Source organism: Oxyura jamaicensis, chromosome 6, assembly GCF_011077185.1.
Source record: "Oxyura jamaicensis isolate SHBP4307 breed ruddy duck chromosome 6, BPBGC_Ojam_1.0, whole genome shotgun sequence".
Classification (NCBI taxonomy): domain Eukaryota; kingdom Metazoa; phylum Chordata; class Aves; order Anseriformes; family Anatidae; genus Oxyura; species Oxyura jamaicensis.
Window position 1 is genome coordinate 16,203,270 of NC_048898.1, and position 20,676 is coordinate 16,223,945.

At 42.8% G+C, this 20,676-nt stretch overlaps 1 protein-coding gene across 50 annotated transcripts in view; it reads left to right on the plus strand.

Annotated features, from left to right (window-relative positions):
* The window catches only part of SORBS1 (sorbin and SH3 domain containing 1), a 163,853-nt gene that overhangs the window by 85,743 nt on the left and 57,434 nt on the right, over window positions 1–20,676 (plus strand). For 18 of the 50 annotated variants that reach the window (XM_035330518.1, XM_035330533.1, XM_035330539.1 and 15 more), the window contains exons 1-5: window positions 3,335–3,489; window positions 11,572–11,627; window positions 13,628–13,690; window positions 15,739–15,834; window positions 19,651–19,770. In XM_035330518.1, coding sequence (XP_035186409.1) covers window positions 3,458–3,489; window positions 11,572–11,627; window positions 13,628–13,690; window positions 15,739–15,834; window positions 19,651–19,770 — 367 coding nt within the window. In that variant the 5' untranslated portion in view covers window positions 3,335–3,457. Of the gene's footprint in view, window positions 1–3,333; window positions 3,490–11,571; window positions 11,628–13,627; window positions 13,691–15,738; window positions 15,835–19,650; window positions 19,771–20,676 lie in introns of those variants that run through there. The other 32 variants (XM_035330495.1, XM_035330512.1, XM_035330500.1 and 29 more) reach the window with 6 other exon arrangements.

Here is a 20,676-nt window from a genome sequence, read left to right on the forward strand (position 1 = left end):
CTTCATTCCATGGCGATGCTGGTTCCCTTAGCTTTCGGCTGGGGAGGTCTGAACCGTGGGCTTCAGGCTCAGGTCTGAGACATGCAAGGGCATCTGGGTGTTGGGAGCTTCGGGGCAAGCTAGGGCTCATCTCTGAGCAGAGGTGCTGTGAAACTATCCTAACCAGAACCTGAGAGGCTGTTTTGTAACACAGCAGAAGCTCCAGCCCAGTAGGGCAAGGATTCTGGGTGAGTGATTTTGCTTGATAATGGTGCTGGGTGTAACTCCAGCAACAGTGTGTTATTTTGGCCGAGGTTTGCTCTGCAATTCAAACCCCAGCTTCTCAGAGGAAACAGAACTAAAAGCATGAGCATGATGCAAGTTTGCTATTGTCTTCTATCTGCAGAACCAAGTAAACTCTTTCACTTTTAATATCTCCTGGATCTATCAAAAGTACCTTATTTTCTAAACGGCTTTTCATGGTTTCTCTTTGGAAGATGCAGCCCCATGACATATTGGGGTGGAATAAAAGAGCAAGCATGGCTGTATGACACTAATCAGAACAAACTATCAGTTGTGCAGCAGGCTTTCCAGGGTAGCTTATAATGAGAACAACCCACTCCCTCCAGTGACAGGATTTGTGTATGGCTGTGACAGCAACACAGATGTGATGAGGATAGTCTTGTCCAGAGGCTAGAGCTGTGGTCCAGGACATTCTAGAACAGGTAACTGTCTCTGTTATGCCAAAGACCTCCCTTGTTGTTCAGATTGTTTAGTCTCTTTTGGTATTTCCTTCAGCTGTTGAAATAAAGACATGGTTACTGTGAGGAAATAATGCAGCAGTGGCTGTGCAGCACTAAGTGCTGGGATGATCGCAATGGATACTGCACTATTGCTAGGGGCTGATGGTAAAACAGCAACAAAACTTCATAAAGCTTTTTATCTCATAGTCAGGGCTGACTTTGGAGGGCAGGGAACAAGACACATGGCTGTGCTGCGCTTTCTTTTCTGCCCAGTCCTCCCTTCATCCATGTGGAATAGTGATTTCTGTGAAAGTCTTTCAGTTTTCCATCAAAGGAGTTTCTGCTACAAACACTCTCTCCTTGCCAAGCTATTTGAAGGCTGTCTAGGCTGGTTTCTGCAAAGACCAGAAGTGTTTTGGACCCAATTCTTGACCTGAATTTACCAATCTGAACTTGGATTTGGGCCAGCCCCTGGATCATTCCCTACTTTGCTTCTCCATAGTTGCCATTCTCTCCTTGACTAGAGAGAATTATTTTACAGTATGGTTTCTGCTCTCTAGATGCTTTAATCAGTCACTGAAGACAAACTGTCAGAGGCTTGTTTATAACCCACTGCTACACACAAGCAGGGCTCCCAGCTGATAGAAACTCTCACGTGGTCAGGCTCCAGAACAGACTTGAGGAGGAGATCAAGGAGGTTATCTCTGGGTTGTGAGGGAGGTCCCCTATTGTGTACTGTTGTATAAACAAGTTTGCTTCAAGTAATTGAAGCTGGTGATGATTGCACAGTTTACTTTGGAGAATGTAGTGTTTTGCTTTTTTTCTTGGCTTTCCTGGTTTACTGGTGAGAATGTTTTTTTCCCCCAGTTTGATGTTTTTTTTTTTTTCTTTTTGTAGAGGGGACAGTAGGGTCTGACCTCTCAAAACAAACTGTTTTCTATCATCCTTTATTTTGACTGTTGATATGTCTAAAATATGTCTAAACCTTCCTCCTCCACCTGAACCTGACTTAAGGGGCTAGAGCCTAAACCTAGATCTAGACCTGAATTTGGGGTAGATGAAACCAAAACTCCAAATCCAAGCTCTCCCCAGCATTAGTTTTTTGGGACTTGGTAATAAATGTGGGCATGGACCCCCTTTGTTTTCTGTAATCAGGTACTGCCAATGACATGCTCACATTGAGGTGTGGGATTGGTCTTTAAAAATAATAAATAAAAATAAAGTAGAACTTTCCAGCCTCTTCTGGCCCCTTGCTCAGTTTACTGAGCCAGAGCTGTGCCTATATTGGCTAACAAATGCTTCATTTGGTGGGGGATAGGTATTGTGATACCAGAAGATATACTGGGGAGGGGGAAAAAAGAACATCTTGTGTTGAATATCAGAATCTCAGTCAGCATTTCACAATGCGTTGGTAGGGGTTTACGTGCATGGGTATTTGGAGACCTTTGTTCTGTGTCCTTCACTAACACTTTACTAAGAGTCTAAAGGTACAGTAAGTGTTGACCCATGTAGTAGCATTGGCTCTGTGTCCTTCTGCTATCAGCAACTCTTGCCATCAGTGTTGCTTTCTAGGTCTTGAGCATTGAGCTGCTTGCCCTGCAGTGATTTTCAGTACGTTTTTTTCAATTCCTAAGTTTGGCAACAGATCAGTGCCTGTACGCGCATGTTTGAGGCATCAAAATCTGGAGACAGGCTGCAGGCAAAGAGACTCTGGAGTGTTAGTCACAAAAGCCTGCGGTGCTTGAAGCTCTGTGTGCTGTGATCTGGTGACAAAGACAGTACTGAGAGATCTGGGGGTCTCCTTCAAGTTGCTTCCCCTATTAAACTACCAATTGGCCTTGCATGAACCAAACTCTAAGTTCTGGTTTCAGGGAGTCCTGCTCTCAGTTGCTTGTTCTGTAGATGTTCACTGTGGAAGGAGAGGTGATGCTGTGCTGCTCCCACAGCATTCTTACCAAGAGGTAGACTAGCCCCTTGCTCTCCTGAGAGCTGGCACTGCTTCCCCTGCAGCGTGTGCCTCGGGCTAAGGGGGAGCCAGGCTGCGCTGCAGTGGGGATGTTCCACTCTTGGACATCCTAGTGCAGCTTGTGTCTTAAAAGGTCGCTTAATGCCCTGTGGGGTGGGCATCAGACAGTATCTAGTAGCCATTCAAGTGGTTAGTTTGTGTCATGTAAGGTATTTATGTGACAAATCTGGGCTGCCAAGTGCAGAAGCTTTAGCTGACCCTTCAGCTCCTACCCATTGAAATAAGATCTGCTATGTCTAGTGCTAATGAAAACACTCCTCCCTTGACAAGCAGATGCTCCCCGGTTATTAAAGTGCTTTTTCAAGTACTTCCCCTGTGTTTTAGTCAAGTATTTCTTCAGGGTCTGCCTGTCACTTCCCATCCCCCTGCTACCGTGGAGTGTCATCTCCCAGCTTTCTCTCCTTCCCTCAGCTGCGGAGCCGTGCGCAGTCACCGTCTTGCATGACGGTGGCATGCGAGTGACAGGCAGGCTGGGTGGGGGAGGCTGCTGGTGAGCAAGCCTAGTGACAGGATGGTGTGACTAAGAACCAGCTGGCTAATTAAAGCACGGGGGGAGGAGGAGCAAAGTATTTAAGGGTGCCAGAGAGGGGGGGAGAGGCCTCCACAAATTTCTTGTTGTAATTCTGCAGCCAAGTGACCGGGCAGCACAGTGAAAGGCTTCCTTAACTCCTTAGTGCCTCGTATGGGGTGAAATCAAGGGACTGAGAAAATGGCACCATTAACTGAAAAGTCTGACTCAAGGTAAGGACACTATGTTTATTCCCAGTTAGTCGAAGTTGGCCCTCCTGCAGCTGCTGTTGAACTTCCAGGACTTGACATGGCACTGGCATCTGCTGACATGCAGTGAGTGGGTAGGTCTGTTGGAGCACTACTAACTGATTTTGAAATTGCTTCTCTTGTCTGTGTAGGTATTTCCAGTTGCTGCTTGAAAAGGGGGGGGGGGAGGATATCTAAAATGGTCATTACGTGGGCTTGTGCTCTGGTTTGGAGGAACGGGCAGGTCCTCACCTCCATACCCAAATTATTGCATCTTTCTCCGTATTAATTTTATGGGAAGGAGTGGTTAAAATCAGTTCCTGAGAGAAGATTCCAAGGCGGCTGCTAAAATGAAAGTGAGAATGGATGTGGAATTCTCAGCAATAGGGAACTTGGTCACCTGAGGCTGGAAGAGTCAGGGAAGCAAGGACGAGGTTTGGTTTCTTGAATGTAACATCCTGCTATTTCTGGAGATGCTTCAAGTGTCAGATCATTACTTAACCTAGCAGTCTGGTTTTCTCCCAGCATTTTCAGTACCAAGGAGAGGAGGAATTACTATGTTCCCCATTCCAGCATGTTAAGTGACTTCAGAGGCAGTGCAGTCCAGTGAGGTTAGCCAGCCAGGACTTCAGCCTGGACTCCCTGACGGGCACAGCTTTGTTGCCTGGTCTGGGATGCGTGACAGTGACCAGCCTTCTGGGTTTTGCTGGGACCTTTTTGTGCCTGATAGTCAGTTAGATGAACTGGTTCTGGAGAAACTTTTTCTGAGTAGCAATGTCTCCAGCATGGCAAAAGCTAAGGAGAATGACCTTGTCTAACATCCAACGCACTTCTGACAAGGCTATCGCTGCAAGTGGAGGTAGGGTATGCCTGAGTCCCCTTATGTGTAGCCTAAACTTAGCTTTTTTTGTGGTCTCTAGGAGGTCATTGCAGTTGTGTGTATATGAAAGCAACTTTCAAACTGGTTTTGCTTATTCTGAAGACATCGTAAAACACCCATACAACTGACACACACACACACCTTGTTTACACTGTGCTGGCTCAGTTAATTTCAGATGTTGCATAGAATAGAGGCTTGAATCTTCTCTGTGTGAAATAGGAGTATCAGCTATATGACTTGCAAGGTGTTGCTTAGTGTGTTTGTGCAGAGCTTGAAAGCAGCTAGTGCTAGCAGAGGTTGGGAGTAAAAATTGTTTGATATGATTGCCAGTGTGAGCATTCAATACCAGTGCAACTCCTCTGTCTTATACAAATGGGAATCTCAGAATGCGTCTGGGTTTGTATAGGGTGATCTGTAGCATTAAGGTATCTGCATTATCTGGCTGAGGCACACAAGAATCTTTTCTCTACAAACATTTCATAAAAAAAATAGGCTAATGTGGATCTGAACTTTGTGACACTAGTCAGTCTCTAACTGATGTTTCTATTTAATGCAACTTCCACTTATTTACTACTTCACTGTTTGGGAGCGTATGACAGCAGTGAAAACAGCCATTGTAGTCTTCACTATACAAAATCATGCAAGAGAAGCTGCTGGATGTTGTTTAGATGATCTAATTAATTGTATTTACAGAATGCCACTCACTGTATTAAATGTGATGTAGTGTATGTGTGCCCCTCAATCCTGTGGTTGGCTGAATGGATCCATTGTTATACATAATTAGGGCTTCTGGAACTTGGGTTTGTTTATTTACAGCAATTGTTCAGCAGAGGCACAAGTGGCCCCATATCAGAGGTGTGCACTGAGCTGAGTGCAGCACACATAACACCCCAGCTGCACAGAGTGTACAAACAGTCTCAAACCAGATGGAATTCAATGAATCTTCTGTTTCTTCCAGCTGAAGTGTAAAACCAGCATCCTCGTGGCTAGGTGTGGTCACTGCAGATTGCCCAAAAGATTTCCCTTTTGCAGAAAGGTAAATCTGCCGTTGAATTAATTTCCCCTTATTAACTGTAAACTGTGGTTTCAGTAGTTATGTGTGCCCTGCTTGAATTCCTGCGTCTCAGTTAAGTGTCCTGAACTGTCCTGGGTTGTGGCAGGCTGTTAAATCATTTGCTGCTTTCCCTCTGGAGCTGGCAATCTGAGAGCTGTGCCCAGTGAGTTCCCATGCATAGGCTGTGCACGAGGTGTTAGCATACTTATCACAGATAAATCTGAGCAGAAAAGCCCATTTCTAACGTTCTCAGATGCTGTGCCTTGGATCTCCTGCTAAAATAAGTACGAGACTTTAAAATATTCTTGATTTTTTTTTTTTTCCTGTATGGATTTTTTGCAATGTACTACGAGCTGCTTATAGGTGTGGCACAAAAGCATTTGTTTCTTTAGTAGACACAGATGATACCCAGGCCGTAGCTAATGTCCCCGTGATCTCAGCCGCCAAATACAAAAAATAAAGGGTGGTTATGGCAGACTCGGGAGGAAGCCAAAGCCCAGTTACAGTGCATTTAAAAATCTATTGTCGTAAGAAGAAATCTTTTTGACTGGAAAGATACTGATAAGAGCAGTTAACTTATTCAGAGGGAATCAGTGACCCCCTGCATGTCAAGTTACTCGTTTGTCTCCTCTGTGCCAAACAACCCTCTGGACTGCTGTTTTACAAGCCATGGATCTGTGGCTGAGCAGAAAGCCGATGGCTCGCTCAAGCAGGAGCCACCTTTGAGCCCCGAAACCCTGCAGGTATAAGTCATCATCACTTAATGAGGGTTCAGTAGCTGATGAAATATTTCCAGTCTGTTCCTTTACAGGGGAGGTCCCTATGGACATCAGATCACTGTCTGAACTAGCACTGATCATAGAGCTGTGTCTAGTAGGCAGGCCAGAATTAGAGTGGACCAAAGAAGCTGATCTTCTTTTTAAACCTTGCTTTTTCAGCTCTTGGGCATGCCAGTCATACACTTTGCTCTAATTCTGTGATATTAAGCAGAGTTTAGGGTTTGGACTGCCAACCTTTAAGACCTACTGCTGTTTACTAGATTTTAATGAGCTGGATGACAACATGCAGACCAGTTGCTTTGGAAACATTTGTTTATGGGTTTGTGAAATGAACACTCTGAGGTGCAATTTTTTTCTGAAAATGCATGGAGGGGGGAGCACATGTGCTACTTAAACAGAAAAATGATGTTCATGCAAAGCAGTTAAGTGCTAGCTGTTTGTAAACTAAATTTAGGCTGCAAGTCAGAAACTTTGTTCCGGCTATAAGAAAGACGGAGTTGTGGAGGCAGGCCATGTTACCAGTTTCAAGCTGGAACCTGAAATGTTCCTGCCCAGGATTGTATGACACAGTTGCCTGCAATAGCATGGGAGTAGGCTTTGATGACCCTGGAGATCCTTTTCTGCCCTGTATTCTAAAGTGGTGACCTTGAACTCAGTTCAACTCAGGTTGTTGGTAAATGTTGTTTACTCTGAAGTTGGTGACTGGAAGATGACTTGATTCAAAAGCATCTGAGTTCTTAAAGCCACATCTTGTGGTTTACGTTTCCTATTTGACTTTTCTTATCTATGCAGTGACATGTTACTGCGAAATTGCACAAAACTTGGCACATGCCCCAGATATACCCATTAGGAAGAAAACGAGCATGCACCATATTAAAAAAAAAACACAGCGATACTGCATATGAAATGTGCTATGTTTGTTTATTCCAACAGCTGTAAGTTCAATTATTTATAAGAACACGCTATTCCAGTTCAGTGCTGTCATTTGTTTCATGTAGCTGAGCCTTTGCTGCTCCCTCTTTGCTGTTTTAACACTTGCTGAGGAGTGTGGGGCGGCTGTGTTGTTCAGAATCGGTATGACTCTTCTGTGTACTGCTTATTCATAGTCCTTTCATGATATTTATTCTTAGGAGCATAATGTCTTCTGAAGGAATGACAGAATGTTCTTTAACTCTTAAAATAAAAATGACAGGCAACATGTTTCTCTCTTATTTCAGGATAAGAGAATAATGATGCTTAGAGCTAATTGCATGGGTTAACCTGCAGCTGCCTATTATATTCTAGTTATTTTCTGTTGCCACATCTCACATAACAGAGTGTGAGAGGTACAGCAGAGATGTACTTTCCAGAGGCTTCCTTTAAACAGAACCTCCTGATAGGAAACACTGGCTACAGTGCAGCCCTTTGCCTTCTTTCTGGCTTTGGGAACCCATGTTGCCAGCACAGCTGGTTGAGCAGAGGATCTGGATCAGAAACACTGGTGACAATGTGAGAAAGGGTCTGAGCCAGGGACTAAAAGACTGAGTGCCATCAGTGAAGTACAAAATCTGACCAGTTTTTGTGATTGCTGATCTTCCCTTAAGTCTGAAAGTCTCTCATTTTTCTAAAAGCCTTATCTCATAGACTATTTATACAGAAGACTTTTTTTTTTCCATTTAAATGCAGCCACTAAACTCTTAAAGCTCTTGTACATGGAGAGAAACTTTTGCAAACATAAAAACTCAAAACTGAGAAGCTAACATAGGAGTCTGAATCTTAGGGATTTAAGAGGCCTGTCTGATAAATCTTGAATGCTTGTGGTTAGCAATTGTTTTTAAATCCTAAGCAAGTCATCAAAGCTATCAGTAACAACAAGAGAAGAAACCAAAGGAAATTACTCTTCCCCACATGTACGTTAGACCACCAAAAATAACCACCGCCTGTGACTCTTAGCTGAGATACCAGTGACTTAAGAGCGTGTGTCCTTACTTGGGACTATTAATGAGCTGTTTGTTACTTCTGGCCATTGTAGGGGGAGTACTTGAATGTTTAGAGATGTGAGATAATCCAGAGACATGTTGCACAGCAGTAGTCACCACTTATCTGCATTCCTCCTAAATAGGGCTCTAAATCTGCTGTGCTGTGTTTCCACACCAAGTAGGGAAGGAGCTGCAGCCTTCAGAGAAATGTGCTGAGGTGAAAGGGAGGAAGAAGCTGTTGAACATCTGCCTAGATGTATGGGGGAACTGGCAAGGAGCTGGTGGACATTAAGTACAGACATTGGCAGCTTCAGAACTACAGTTGCTGGCGTATGCCCTTAGGAATTCATTACCTTTCATTGTGTTTTGAATGTTTGCAGCTTTGAAACCATTGTTGCTACATCTGTCATATTTCAGGAAAGGCATGAAAGTCTGGCAAGGAGACGGGACTGCTGGTTACATCAGGGAGCTGGAAGGAGATACTTGGGTGATTTTGTGTGTGTGGTTTGGTTTTTGTTTTGCATGATCTGGCAGTACCAGTTTTCAGTTTCGAAGACTGACATAAGGGATCTCTTTCTGGTTCCTTTTGAATGGCTCAGTTACAAAGCATGGTTGAGCATACTGCCCATGTCTATGGGACTGGCTTGGCTGTGTCTACAGGAAGTTCTCTAGAGCAATTGGGAACAGCAAATGCTTCCAGACCCATCCCTTTTCAGCCCATGGGCAGGCTGTCTGGCTAATCTGGCAGAGATGCTTTGCCCAAGGACACGCCACCCAAATACTCACAGCACACTGACCTTGTGTGTACATCCCCAAGTGCTAAAGGACAGCACTTTGCTATGTGGGGGCTGTGGAGCCAGATGTGCTCTGTCTGAACCATGTGTCTGGTCCCAAGAGCAGCCTTAGGCTACTCCATAAAATACAATGTGAATCTAACAGGACTTCAGTGTGTGGTTTAGGTTAAGCATATGGGAGACAGCTAGGAATAACTCCATAGCTCTGATGCAAAAAGACACTGAAGCATGTTCTCAACTTCAAACAAGCACCATAATTTCCTCAATCCAAACAGCAGTTATTTCTACCTGTGTGCAGTGAATCTACACAAAGAACTGCAAATGACCTAAATGAACTTTAAAACGGAACCTCTGGAGTTACAGGAGTTGAAGCTCTCTGGATTGCTTATACTAACCCCCAGCCCTCTGAATCTATTCTTTGTATGGGAACCTGTGTTAAGTGTGCATTCACTGGAGTGCTCGAGTAATGCCGATTGGTTTCACAGTTAATGAACGTTGAATGCTTGTTGTTTTCAGAATTCAATTAAATCACTAGTAAGTATGGGGATATGTAGAAAAGTCATTTTTCTACATCTGTCATTTTTCTACATGTAGTACTCATGAGTTTGTACATCTTCATTTAATTTTAGAAAGCTTATTTCTTTAATTGCAACTTTATTTTTAATCTCAGATCACTTTTTGTGAAAAATATATATTTTTTTTTTAAAGCAAAATAATTGAGGTTTTTAGGTGTGGGGTTTTCCTGGCCTCCCATCAGTCTCCTTCAGTCTCCTTCAGTCTCCTCTGCTCTAGGCTGAACAAGCAAAGTGACTTCAACCACTTCTTATACATCTTGCTCTCTAGATCCTTCACCATCCTTGCAGTCCTTCTTTTGACACTGATTTATAACTTTATACTGCAGTGCCCAAAACCGCACACAGCGTTCCGGGTGAGATTGCACCAGGACAATCACTTCCATTGACCAGTTGGCTGAGCTGTGCCTGCTGTACCCAGAATATGGTCAGTAGAAACCTGTATTGGCAGGCAAAGTAGGACAGCAGGTCTTTATGCTTCTGCTCAGGTGGTTTGAGACTGCACCCCCTGAACCCACACTGTGTTCTGGTGGGATCAGTTTGGAGCTGGGCTGTGTCTTGCTGAGCATTCTCTGGCCCACAATGTATATCTTATGTGGGCATTTTAATTAATAAAATAATTAAGTGTTGGTAGCTCTTCCTTGAGTGACATGCTTGGAGCCCAGGTATTGGCTAGGTTTATGGACTAATCTGTTACTATATCTATTTGTTTAATTTTCTTTACTTTCCTTTTTGAGTATCTGTTGAATGTGCTCATTATACTCTGGCCGGTACAAAACGAATACTGGATAAGAATGGGGAGATTTCAGGCAAGAGAGCAAACTTACTTCCCTGAAGACAATTTCCACCTCTTACAGTGCTGTATTGCTGACTCCAGTTATAGTAACAAGAAAACAAATATCTCCAATTCTCTTCTTGAGTTTCTTGTTTCTCCTAGCAACTTGGAAGGAGAGAAGTTGGGGAAGGTGTTGTATCCCCTTTCTCCCATGTTTCACAGATTAGGGTCTTTGGTTATGCATGATTGCACAGCTTGTGATACCTACTCCTATTCATGCCCTGGGAGGCATTTAATTACCTGGAGTCACTTCTGCTCTCTTCAGTGCTTTTTTGTGTGTGTGTGTGGGAGTGGGGATAGAAAGTCAAAATGAAAGGATTTTTAATTCAATCTAGGACCTTTAGAGAGTTAAGACATCCTGGCAAACATAGACCTGTTCTGTAGACATGCTGTTCCTTCACTGTTGAGACCAACATCTACAGTGTGATGCTGTGAAAGCTGTTAGGCTGCAGACATCAAATCCTGCCTGGAGTGGGTGCTGGGTAAGAATAGGCTCCACAGTTGCCCCCTGTAGTTTCTCATGACTGAAAATTGACTTTTCTCTTCCAGTCCCAGGCTGATAGTTTTTCCTCTTGGGTTGGTGATTCCATTGCTTTTGGTTCCAGGAGGATTAAAGCTTCAAATTTTAAGTTTCACCTATTGGAGTCTGTTCCTGAAGATACCAGTAGCACTGCAGGACTGGAAATGGCTAGCGCAGAAGTTAATATGCATTTCTACAAATGTCTCTTCACTGTAACATCTTCCAGAGGAGAGGCTGACTTTGATATGAGCAGCAGATTGCCTTGAAATCTGGCAGTGGCCTAAACTGAGGGTTTTAGCTTTAAAGATTGTCTCACTACGATTTTTTCTCCGCAAAAGTGATGCACTTTTCATATGTTAGAAGCTAACCAGACTTGTAATTTGCCATATATAGACTCTTATGCTTTAATCAGTATCTCATGATTCAGTGTTGAGGATTCACTTTAAGGTTTGAAAGTAGTGCCTGTAATTGGGTGGAAACACTCTTCAATTTCTGATGATTATGAATAAAAATTGTAACTGCTGACTGACATAAATTCATTTGTGTTTTGAACTAAATTTCTTGATGAAACTACACTTTTTACCTTGTCTTTTGTAATGATTGTTCAGCATCATATCTACTGCTGCCTGGGCAGACACAAAAGAAATTAACCATTCTGTCTTTCACTTTAACCAGAGAGAAACAAAATCCAGAAGTGAAAAGGGCAAGTCCCTCTGCCACAATGAGCTCTGGTAAGTCTGTTTTCTATTTGCAATCATTAGCCTACCTCTTTATTGCTATTCTCATATTCTTCTTCTGCATCTTGGCAGGCGAAGTCCTGGCATCACAGAACAGTTTGGGTTGGAAGGGGCCTTAAAGACCATCTAGTTCCACCACTTTGCCTCAGGCAGGGATGCCACCCACTAGGTCAGGTTGTCCAGGGCCCTATCCAACCTGGCCTCAAACACTGCCAGGGATGGGGCATCCACAGCATCTCTGGGCAACCTGTTATAGTGCCTTACCACCCATAAAGGATGTTCTACTAACATCTAATCTAAATCTCCTCTCTTTTAAGTTTAAAGCTGGTACCCCATGTCCTATCACTACACTCCCTGATAGAGTCCCTCTCCAGCTTTATTGTAAACCCTCTTTAGGTACTGCAAGGCTACTATAAGGTCTCCCTGGAGCTTTTTCTTTGCCATGCTAAACAACCCCAGCTCTCTCAGCCTTTCCTCATAGGAGAGGTGCTGCAGCCCTCCGAGGAAAATCTCAGGGAACCTAACTCTTGGAGAAGGAATGGGGTGGCTTCTTAGTAAAGAGTGTCTTGGCTTGACCTTTGCTGTGCCAATTCGGCTTATAAAGCTCAAGTAACTCGAAACATCTTGAGACGAGGTAGGTCCCTTCAGCTTCTTTTACTTTGTAATACAAGATTAGAATTCAAAATTATTATGACTACTTGAAAAAATATAAGAAGTGGATATGTTTTAGTAGTGGTAAATGCAGAATTTGACATCTGGACAAGAAAAATTAGCTGCTCAAACAAAAATGAGGGAAGAGGAAATAGGGCTAGTTGGCAAGAGTAAAACTGCTGGGCTTGTCTAGGTAACAGGCAAGCCACAGTGAAAAATTGAAGCAGACACCATACTGAAATGCCATATATAGAACCCATGGAATAATATTCTTTACTGATTTAGCACTTTATCATGTCTCAGCTGGGGCATCACATGCAATGTTTAGCACCACATTTTGATAAAAACATGAACCATTTGGAGACAGTCTAGAGGACTTCTCGAAAACTAATCAGAAGTCTGAAAAACATGAGCTGGGAATTTGTTTTAAAAGTTGCTAAGACTTCCAGAATTACAGGTTGTAAAGCACTGGAGTAGACTGCTCTAGGGTAATACCATAAGTTTGTAAGAACTGGTTAGGCAAACGTTTGTCAGCAATGACAGAGGTAGATTTGTTTCTGCCATGGGTCAGGAATAGAGCTTTAGATGACTTTTGCAGGTTCTTTCCAGCATTGTCTTCTGTGTTTCTCTGAATTCACAAAAGCCAGTTTTATTCATGTCAGCTGAGGACCCTGCAGACTCAAATCTCTCTTTTTCCATAGAGAACATTGTGATCTTTATATTGGCCCTGAGTTCAGCAAACGTTTTCTCATTAAGCTGGATTTCACATTAAATTTCCTTCAAATCTCATATTTGAAGTGGTGCAAAAGTTATCCCATCAGCTTTAAGAAGCAGGGCTTCAGCACGCCAGATATTTGTAGCAGAAGGTGGCTGTTCTCCTTGCTCCCTTGGGTCCCAGAGTCAGTAGATGTTGGGAAATTGCAGAGCAGTCCAGAGTGCCATAATGTAGCATGCAGCTTTAAAATTGGGGAGTGTGGGCCAGCGCCATTATCTTTGGGTTTCTACACACATCTGGCTGATGCAATAGTGAAGAGTATTTACTTTTCCTGTGCTAGGGTGTACATGTTCCTATTCAGAGCTGGAACACCACTGAGCTGGGTGCAATGTGCACATGTAGAGGAAGTACCTATTTAAAAGAGTCTTGAGTACAGGTAGGTGAAGAGGAAGGAGAAACAGCCGTCATCCAAGGGAGATCTGTCTCCAAGCAACGTCTCCTGAGATACTAGGAATACTTCCTAGCTCCTGAATCAGTAGCTCTGACCCATGGCATGCCCTCATAGTCATATGTTAAATTCAGTTGCAAATACTTTAACCCAGAAATAATCTGTTTGTTTATCTTGCAGAACACAAAGAAATTGTTGCAAAAACTGTTGTGAATGGGCTTAGCAGCAATGGACAGGAAAAAGGTGGGTTAAGAGCTTCAGACGCACCTCTGCAGCTCCCCCTGCATGTCAACTGAGTGATGTGGTTGACTTCCCTGGGCATTCACTGCAGAAAGGGTTTCCAAATTTAGTTTGCCTGGCGACTGATACAAGAAAGGCTTTGTGCTGCAGCATGCCAGTAGCGTTTTTTAGCTGAACAAGTGTTCTTTGTCTCTTAAGCAACAAAAGGTGGCAGGCTAGATTTGCATCTTTGTATATTTCTAGTGTTGTTTTAAAGAAACTTGTGCACTGCTTGTGTTAATTGTGGCTACCTGATAATCCATATTTCAGTGTGTTTAGACAGCATGGATTTTTGGGTACCTATGTATGAATCCTGTTCATTTCAGAGGGGGGTGAAGGTTTGAGCCCAGGATTAAAGAGCTGGAACTAACTGTTTAGGTAATAAAGAAATCTGTCATTAGCAACAAGGATTTTAAATCCCAACTTACCTGAACAAACTGGTCATCATGTTAGTGTCAACGGGTCTGAAGCATACTTTACAGCATTCAATATTATATAGTGATGGTGTGTGTTTTGGCACGGTGAAAGTACATGAGTGTATGGGTTGGTTGTCTGCTGGGTTCATTTCCTTTCTTTTCCTTTAATGCCTTTTTATAGTGGTTAGTATTTTGACTACTTTGTAGATGGCTGGATTCCATCAGTTACTGAGCAGAACAGAATTAGGGTTTTTTCCTAAACCATAGACTGTTTTCAGTTGGGATCTATTGTGTTCACAGGATCTGCAGCGCTCAGGGAGAAGCTTGGAGAACAGGGTTTGATTTGGGTTCCTTTTTAATACAAGTGAATTTAAAAACAAGTGAATTTAAAACCATCTCATCAAATAAAAATAACAATTTTACCTGGAGTTAGAAAAAACTCTTATCAAGCTCTTCTCCTATCCTCTTGCTTTAAATCCCTTTGCCAGGTTGAAATCTCTGCTTTCCAGTTTAGCCTGGGACTAGAAAGATCCCCCCAAGAGGGGGTGTACACACCATCCTGATATCCATGCCTCCCTCAGAGTGGCCTAGCACTGAGAATTGGTGTGTGATGTATTAGCAATGTAGTTCTCTTGCTCCTGATTTTGCAGACCTGAAGGAGGCAGAAAGGAGGGAGCACCTGGCATTTTCCAGTCAATACTTGCAGAAAACTAGCAGGTTTGGTTTTAAAGGAGAAAATCCTGCCTCTGCAGAAACCAATAGTACAATTCATTACTCTCATGGAGCTGTGACTTAAGATATGTTTATCTTGGCAGGTCTCGTTGAGCTTTACCGATGAGTAGGGTGTGTTTTTTTTGTTGTTGTTTCTAATAGTTCTATATTAGTAGCAATAAATACTTGGAGGGGAAGTAGCAGGTATTTTGGAGAGTTTTGCAACAATTGCTAGCACTTTGCACAGTGCAGTATGACTTCCCCTGTGTTACTACGCCTGGCCTAATTAGTATGCAAAATGGTGAAGTGCAGTAGAAGTCTGTAATTCTTAAATTGATGTTTTTTTTCTGAACTGGATGTTTGATGCTGCACTTTGTCATGAGACTGTTTTCAGGATGATTTCATGTTTCTCTACTCTGTTGAACTTGTAAAGCACGTGCCTTAAGGTCCAGAATTCATGTAATGCACTAGTTTAATTATCCACTGTGAACCTCTCAATCTCTTTTTTCACTTTAACTGAGCCGTTTTAACATTGACTTAACATTTTTATTTTTTGCATGTAGTGTATCTCAGCAAAATGATTACACTAAAAGTTTTCGTCTTCTAAAAACTAATGCTTCCAGATTCTCGTCCCCTGCAGCACAGTGGCAGTCAGCAGTTAGTCGATTCACGAAGCAGTTCTGTACACTGCATAAAGCAGACACGTCCTGAATTGGGACAAATGAAGAGATATTTTTAACGGTTGCATCAGTGCTCTCTGGACTGCTTTTTGTATTTGAAATTTCCTGCTATTGTGTCTCCAAGTACATTAGAAATTTTTGTGGCATGCTTCCCAAACTCTGTTCTTCCCTTTTGGATGTGCCATTTACACTTTTGTGTTTGCAGCTGTTGATGTCCCTTTATATACACGCTCTATTTCTGCCGTTAAAATAATTCCTGTGAAGAAAGTGAAAACTTCTCCTCACCTAGTGCTGCCTACAGGTATCTTCTCCCCACCCTGTCCCCCCCCCCCCCTCTCCCCGCATTAGTTGGCCATCCATCATCTCTCTCTCCCTCTGTCTCTTCCTCTCTCTCTGCTTCACCCACATGCTTTGGCTAGTTTTCAGCTTCATCCTTCTCACTGTTTCCAGAGCTGTAGATTTCATCAGTAGGTAATAAAGTTAGCTCCTGACGGCACAATGCACTGTTCTCAATTATGCTGCTCCTCTGCAGGCATAATTGTGTCTACTTGAATCTGGGATCGTAGTAAGCTCTTCTACTAATGCTTGGTTATGAATGATATTGTTATTACAGCCTCATTTTGAAACAAGCTCCTGATGAATCAAAGAATGTTTCCTGCCTGTCTTTTAGTTTTTATGAAAGTAAACAGACATCTATGCACACACTGACTTTATCCATGTAAAGAATCTGTAAATAAGGATGTCAGGCTCTGTTATACCCCCCGCCCCCAAGCACATGTTTTCCTGCTAAAAGTACAAGATTATTTTTGTACTCTGCTAGATCTGGACAGCCATGCTAGGTTTGCTGATACTGCTTGTCTCTTCTGATCTGCCACATATGCTATGTTGTACTAAATACAGGGCTAATGTCCTCATGTTTGTTAACATCTGGTGGACTCCTATAATGAGAGATCTGGATATTTGTTTTCCTTCTTTTCACCTAAATTATGAGGCAATTTAACATCTTAGGTGTTTGTCTTCCTCTCCCAAAAAGAAATATTCTGACAACTTTATTTTCAACCCTTTTTAAAACACACTGATGTTTTTTTTTAGTTCAGACTCTTTTTTTCCCCAACTCTTATTGCTTTGATTTGTAATACATTTGTAGTTTGTTATATTAAAATGATGTGCTTTGGTAGTATCCCATGAGAATTTCTATTAACTTGATTGGCTTCTTACTAATATTTCCATTTTGTTGAGTCACTATTTTCAAACAACTTCTAGTGGAAAGTTCTCAGGCAAATTACATCTATATCTGGATTTTTGAAAACTCAAAGTTCAGGAATGGTGAGATCTGATGAGACAAATCCAGTCCCATCTCTTATTTTTTTTATGATAAGCTGAAGAGACTAGTGAATGTTTTTCTTCTCACCGTGGCAGACCTTGTAAAAGTGTTGTTTTATGGCCCCTGAAGGTTAGAACTATGCCTTTGAGAATTTACTCATAAATGATAATTTGACTATTGTTTATCCAGTTACCTCTGGAAGAATGAGTAGCAATGTAGTATTGCTGTTAGTAACAGTGGCTGAGATCATACCTGACACCTCACCAAATCACAATGTACGTGCAATATTTGTTGGAAAACAGCCCAGCAAACAATTGTGATAAAAGAAGCCTGATACAAACAAGGAGAGTGTGCAGTGTTAACCAAACAAGCAAAATAGTGGAGTCAGAGCACAGGGGAGAGCTTCAGGATCCAGCTGTAGTTCAGTGCTGGTTTTTGGATGTGGACCTCAGTCCTTTGTGCAAGCTGTTGGTATTTGCTGGATAGCACAGAGGAAGTCTTCCATGTCCTGCTAAAACATCTCTCCTCAATCTCTGCAGAGGGGTCAGTCCCAACATTTTTCTATATTGTCAAGGGTCCTGCCACCCAAAACTTAGCATCTAAATGGAGTACAGAAATGACAAAAGGAGTCAGGCACAGAGCACTTACTATTTTTTCCTGGGCTAACAGTCCGTGGTCAATCCCAGGGCCTCTTTTCTCCAGTATAACGGAGACACTTCTATTTCGTGGTGAGCTCTCAGTGTTTTTCTCTTGATCTCCAGTGTATGTGAAGGATGTATAGGGGAAGAATGTAGAACAACAGCAACCCTTTACTCTGTGGTTGTCTGAATCAGGCATGGTGGCTCCCAGCAATGCTCCTATGCCTCAGTCACAATACTCTTGAAACTGGATTCACAGAGCTTAAACCTTGGTGCTCTGGTTTGAACATGAGTCCAAAGAGTCCTGAGGCTGTGTGTTGTGCTTCATGGATGTGAACTGCAGCCAGAAATACTGTCCTGTACAAGAGCATTTCCTAACCCTGTTCTGCATCCAGTTGTTTAGGACTTTTTCAGAAAGGATAGCTTCGGGTAGCAGATTCACGTGTAGGATTACAGAAAAGGTGGGTTAAGTAGGGAATCAGAGGATATTATCTATCAGTACAGCCTTTACTTAATTTGCAACATTGAGGCAGCCTCTAGGAAGGGCAAAACTATTCACACAGATGTATTAAATGCTTCTCGGTCAGAGATGTCAGTTTCTATTTCAACAGCCATGTGGGTGACCTTAAAGCGTGTGGTATGAGGGTGAAGTTGGCATACTTCCGCATTTTCTAAGCGTGGGTCCGCTACCTGAACCTGTGCTTTTTGAGAAAGCCCTAAAGCACTGGAAGCCCAAGTAAAAGCTTTCACCATGGTGATTCTGGTGTCAGTCTTTTCCCTCACTGCTCTTGTCCACCTCTACTCTTGGTGTTTCACTATGTTGTGGCAGTGTTCTGCAACCTTGGCAGAGGCGTTGTCATGGTCTGTAGGCACTATGTGGATGTAACTGGGCATTGTCTTACTGATGTCAGCCAGAGGATGCAGTTTTGCAGTAAACATGAGCTGTTATTTGGGCAGCAAGCAGCAGCTTTTGCCCCCTCTGTCCAGTCTGGAGGCATAACTGTCACTATAATAACACTTCCTAAAGAGCAGCTGCATTCCTCCCGGTGCATAGGGAGCTTAATCCTCACCCCGTAAAGCTAAAAATCATTATGTTGTCACTTGTGCAACACAGCATATCCTCAGAACACCTTCAGGCTCCCTGTGCGTTGTCATGGTAGGACAAGCACTTCTGTTTAGGTAGGTCAAAATGAGAAGCCTGGCAGCTGCAGGGGCAGTAATAGTGCATAAGAAAGGGAGGTGATGTGTTTTGCTATGGAAGTAGCTTGGGTAAGTAAGAGTCTACTTAGGCTTATTGTTTCTACAGATATGTTAGAAGAAACAGCTCTCCGGAAAGGTTTTTAAATAAGGGTAATAAGATAACAAACTTGAACTTCAAGTCTATTGATGAATAGGGTGATGGGGGAAAAAAAAAAAACAAACCATGGACTGAAATGCACAAGGGTAAGCATGCACAGAAGCTCTGCAGAATCAGGCCTTAGCCAGGAAGCTGACATGACCTGGTGTTGTGCTCCACAGGATGATCTAAGCAAGTATGTTAAATCTCCTTCTACTTTGGAGATTTGGGTTCCAAATCTTGTCAAAAAGATGCAATATCACCATGAAATCGGACGAGATGGCAAGGAGGTAGCTTGCATTGTCCTACCGTTAGATCATATTTGGTATAGTTGCAGGACTTTGTCCTCCAATAGGCATAAGACTTTTTCAGTCCAGCACAAAAGGCATTTTTAAGGCCTTAGCATGCAAATCCTGTTGCTTTATACCACTGGGATGTCCCTACCCTACAGAACCTACAGAAAAGACTTGAGTGTAATTGTGGCCTGCTAATACAATACCTACATGCAAAGTAGACCAAATAAAGCAAGTGGACTCATGAAATTTGGTTCAAACACTCATGCTTTTTTCTTCCTTTCTTAGCTCTGTTACACTGACTCAGAACTTATTTCTACGTTCATCAGTTACTTGAATACAAAACTGCTTTGATTTCTCAATGCTTTAAATCCAGAGCTAATCTTCATCAACATAAACATTACTAGATCAATTCACCCAAAGGCAGCCATGCTAAAAATACTCCATAGAGCTCTGATGGCTTCTAATAGCTTTCATCTAATATCTCTTTCAATGTGTCTTCTCTGGACATGTGCATTTCCTGTAGAAATGGATCCCACTAGAGTCTGCAGTGGAAAAGGAGCTGTGACCCTCCGGGCATCTCCAGCTTATGAAGAGAATCAGAATCTCTCTTCACCGTGTCCTCAGGATGCTGAGCAACCTGAAAGTAAGTGTAGTGGGTGCAAGGTTAACTGGAATATGGTACCTCATGGTAAGCTCATACGAGGTCAGTCCAGAGTCTTGGGGAGGTGTTGTTTAACTTTTAAAATAAGACTTAAAGCCCCAGGTCCTATACCAGAGTCAGAAACCTCTTGAAAGAACCAGACCAGCAGAGGGAGATGAAGTCCTGCTGTCTCCTAGAACAGGTTTCATGACCTTTGTCTCTAGTTTGTTTACAGCTCCCTTTTGCTGTCAGGAGCACCAAAAAATCCAAACTGGTTGTTATTCTTTAGTTCTGTTTTCCTGGCAGGCTCCTATCCACCTCCTTTTATCCCAAGCCAAGGCGGACCAGAAAGAGGCCGGGTGGTGCTGCCACCACGGCATTCACTTGGGTTGTCAAGGCAGCAGGGATGGCATCCCAGACAGGCACTGTCGCCACAGAGTTCTGCCATCGTTCAATAGCAGATGTGTAATTACTTAATTGTAGGAGACAGGCAAAGCATAATAAACCTGTCTGGTGTCGTGGGTCTGGCAGAGAGGATGAACTCCCAAAGGCAAGATGCTATTAAGGGGAAAGGGGGGTCAAACTTGCTCCTGAAAGCAAAACACACATCATTTCTGGATGCATTGTTGTAGGAAGGGTGATTCCATTAATTCCAGCTGCAATGTGCCACTTTCTGCTCTGTCTTCTCCTCCCCCTTCTGCTCCACCTATGACCTCCCCTCTTTTCATGCTTCCCATTCCCTATTCCTTTTTTCCTGCACCCCACCATTGCCTTACTCCTTTCTGCTGATGGCTTCATAAATTTCCTGCAGCCTGAATGGCAATGAGCCTATTACTATGGAAATGAGATCATTAATACTACTTTTGCTTACTCTCAGTCACCTTATGAAATGTACTTTGAAGCTGGAAG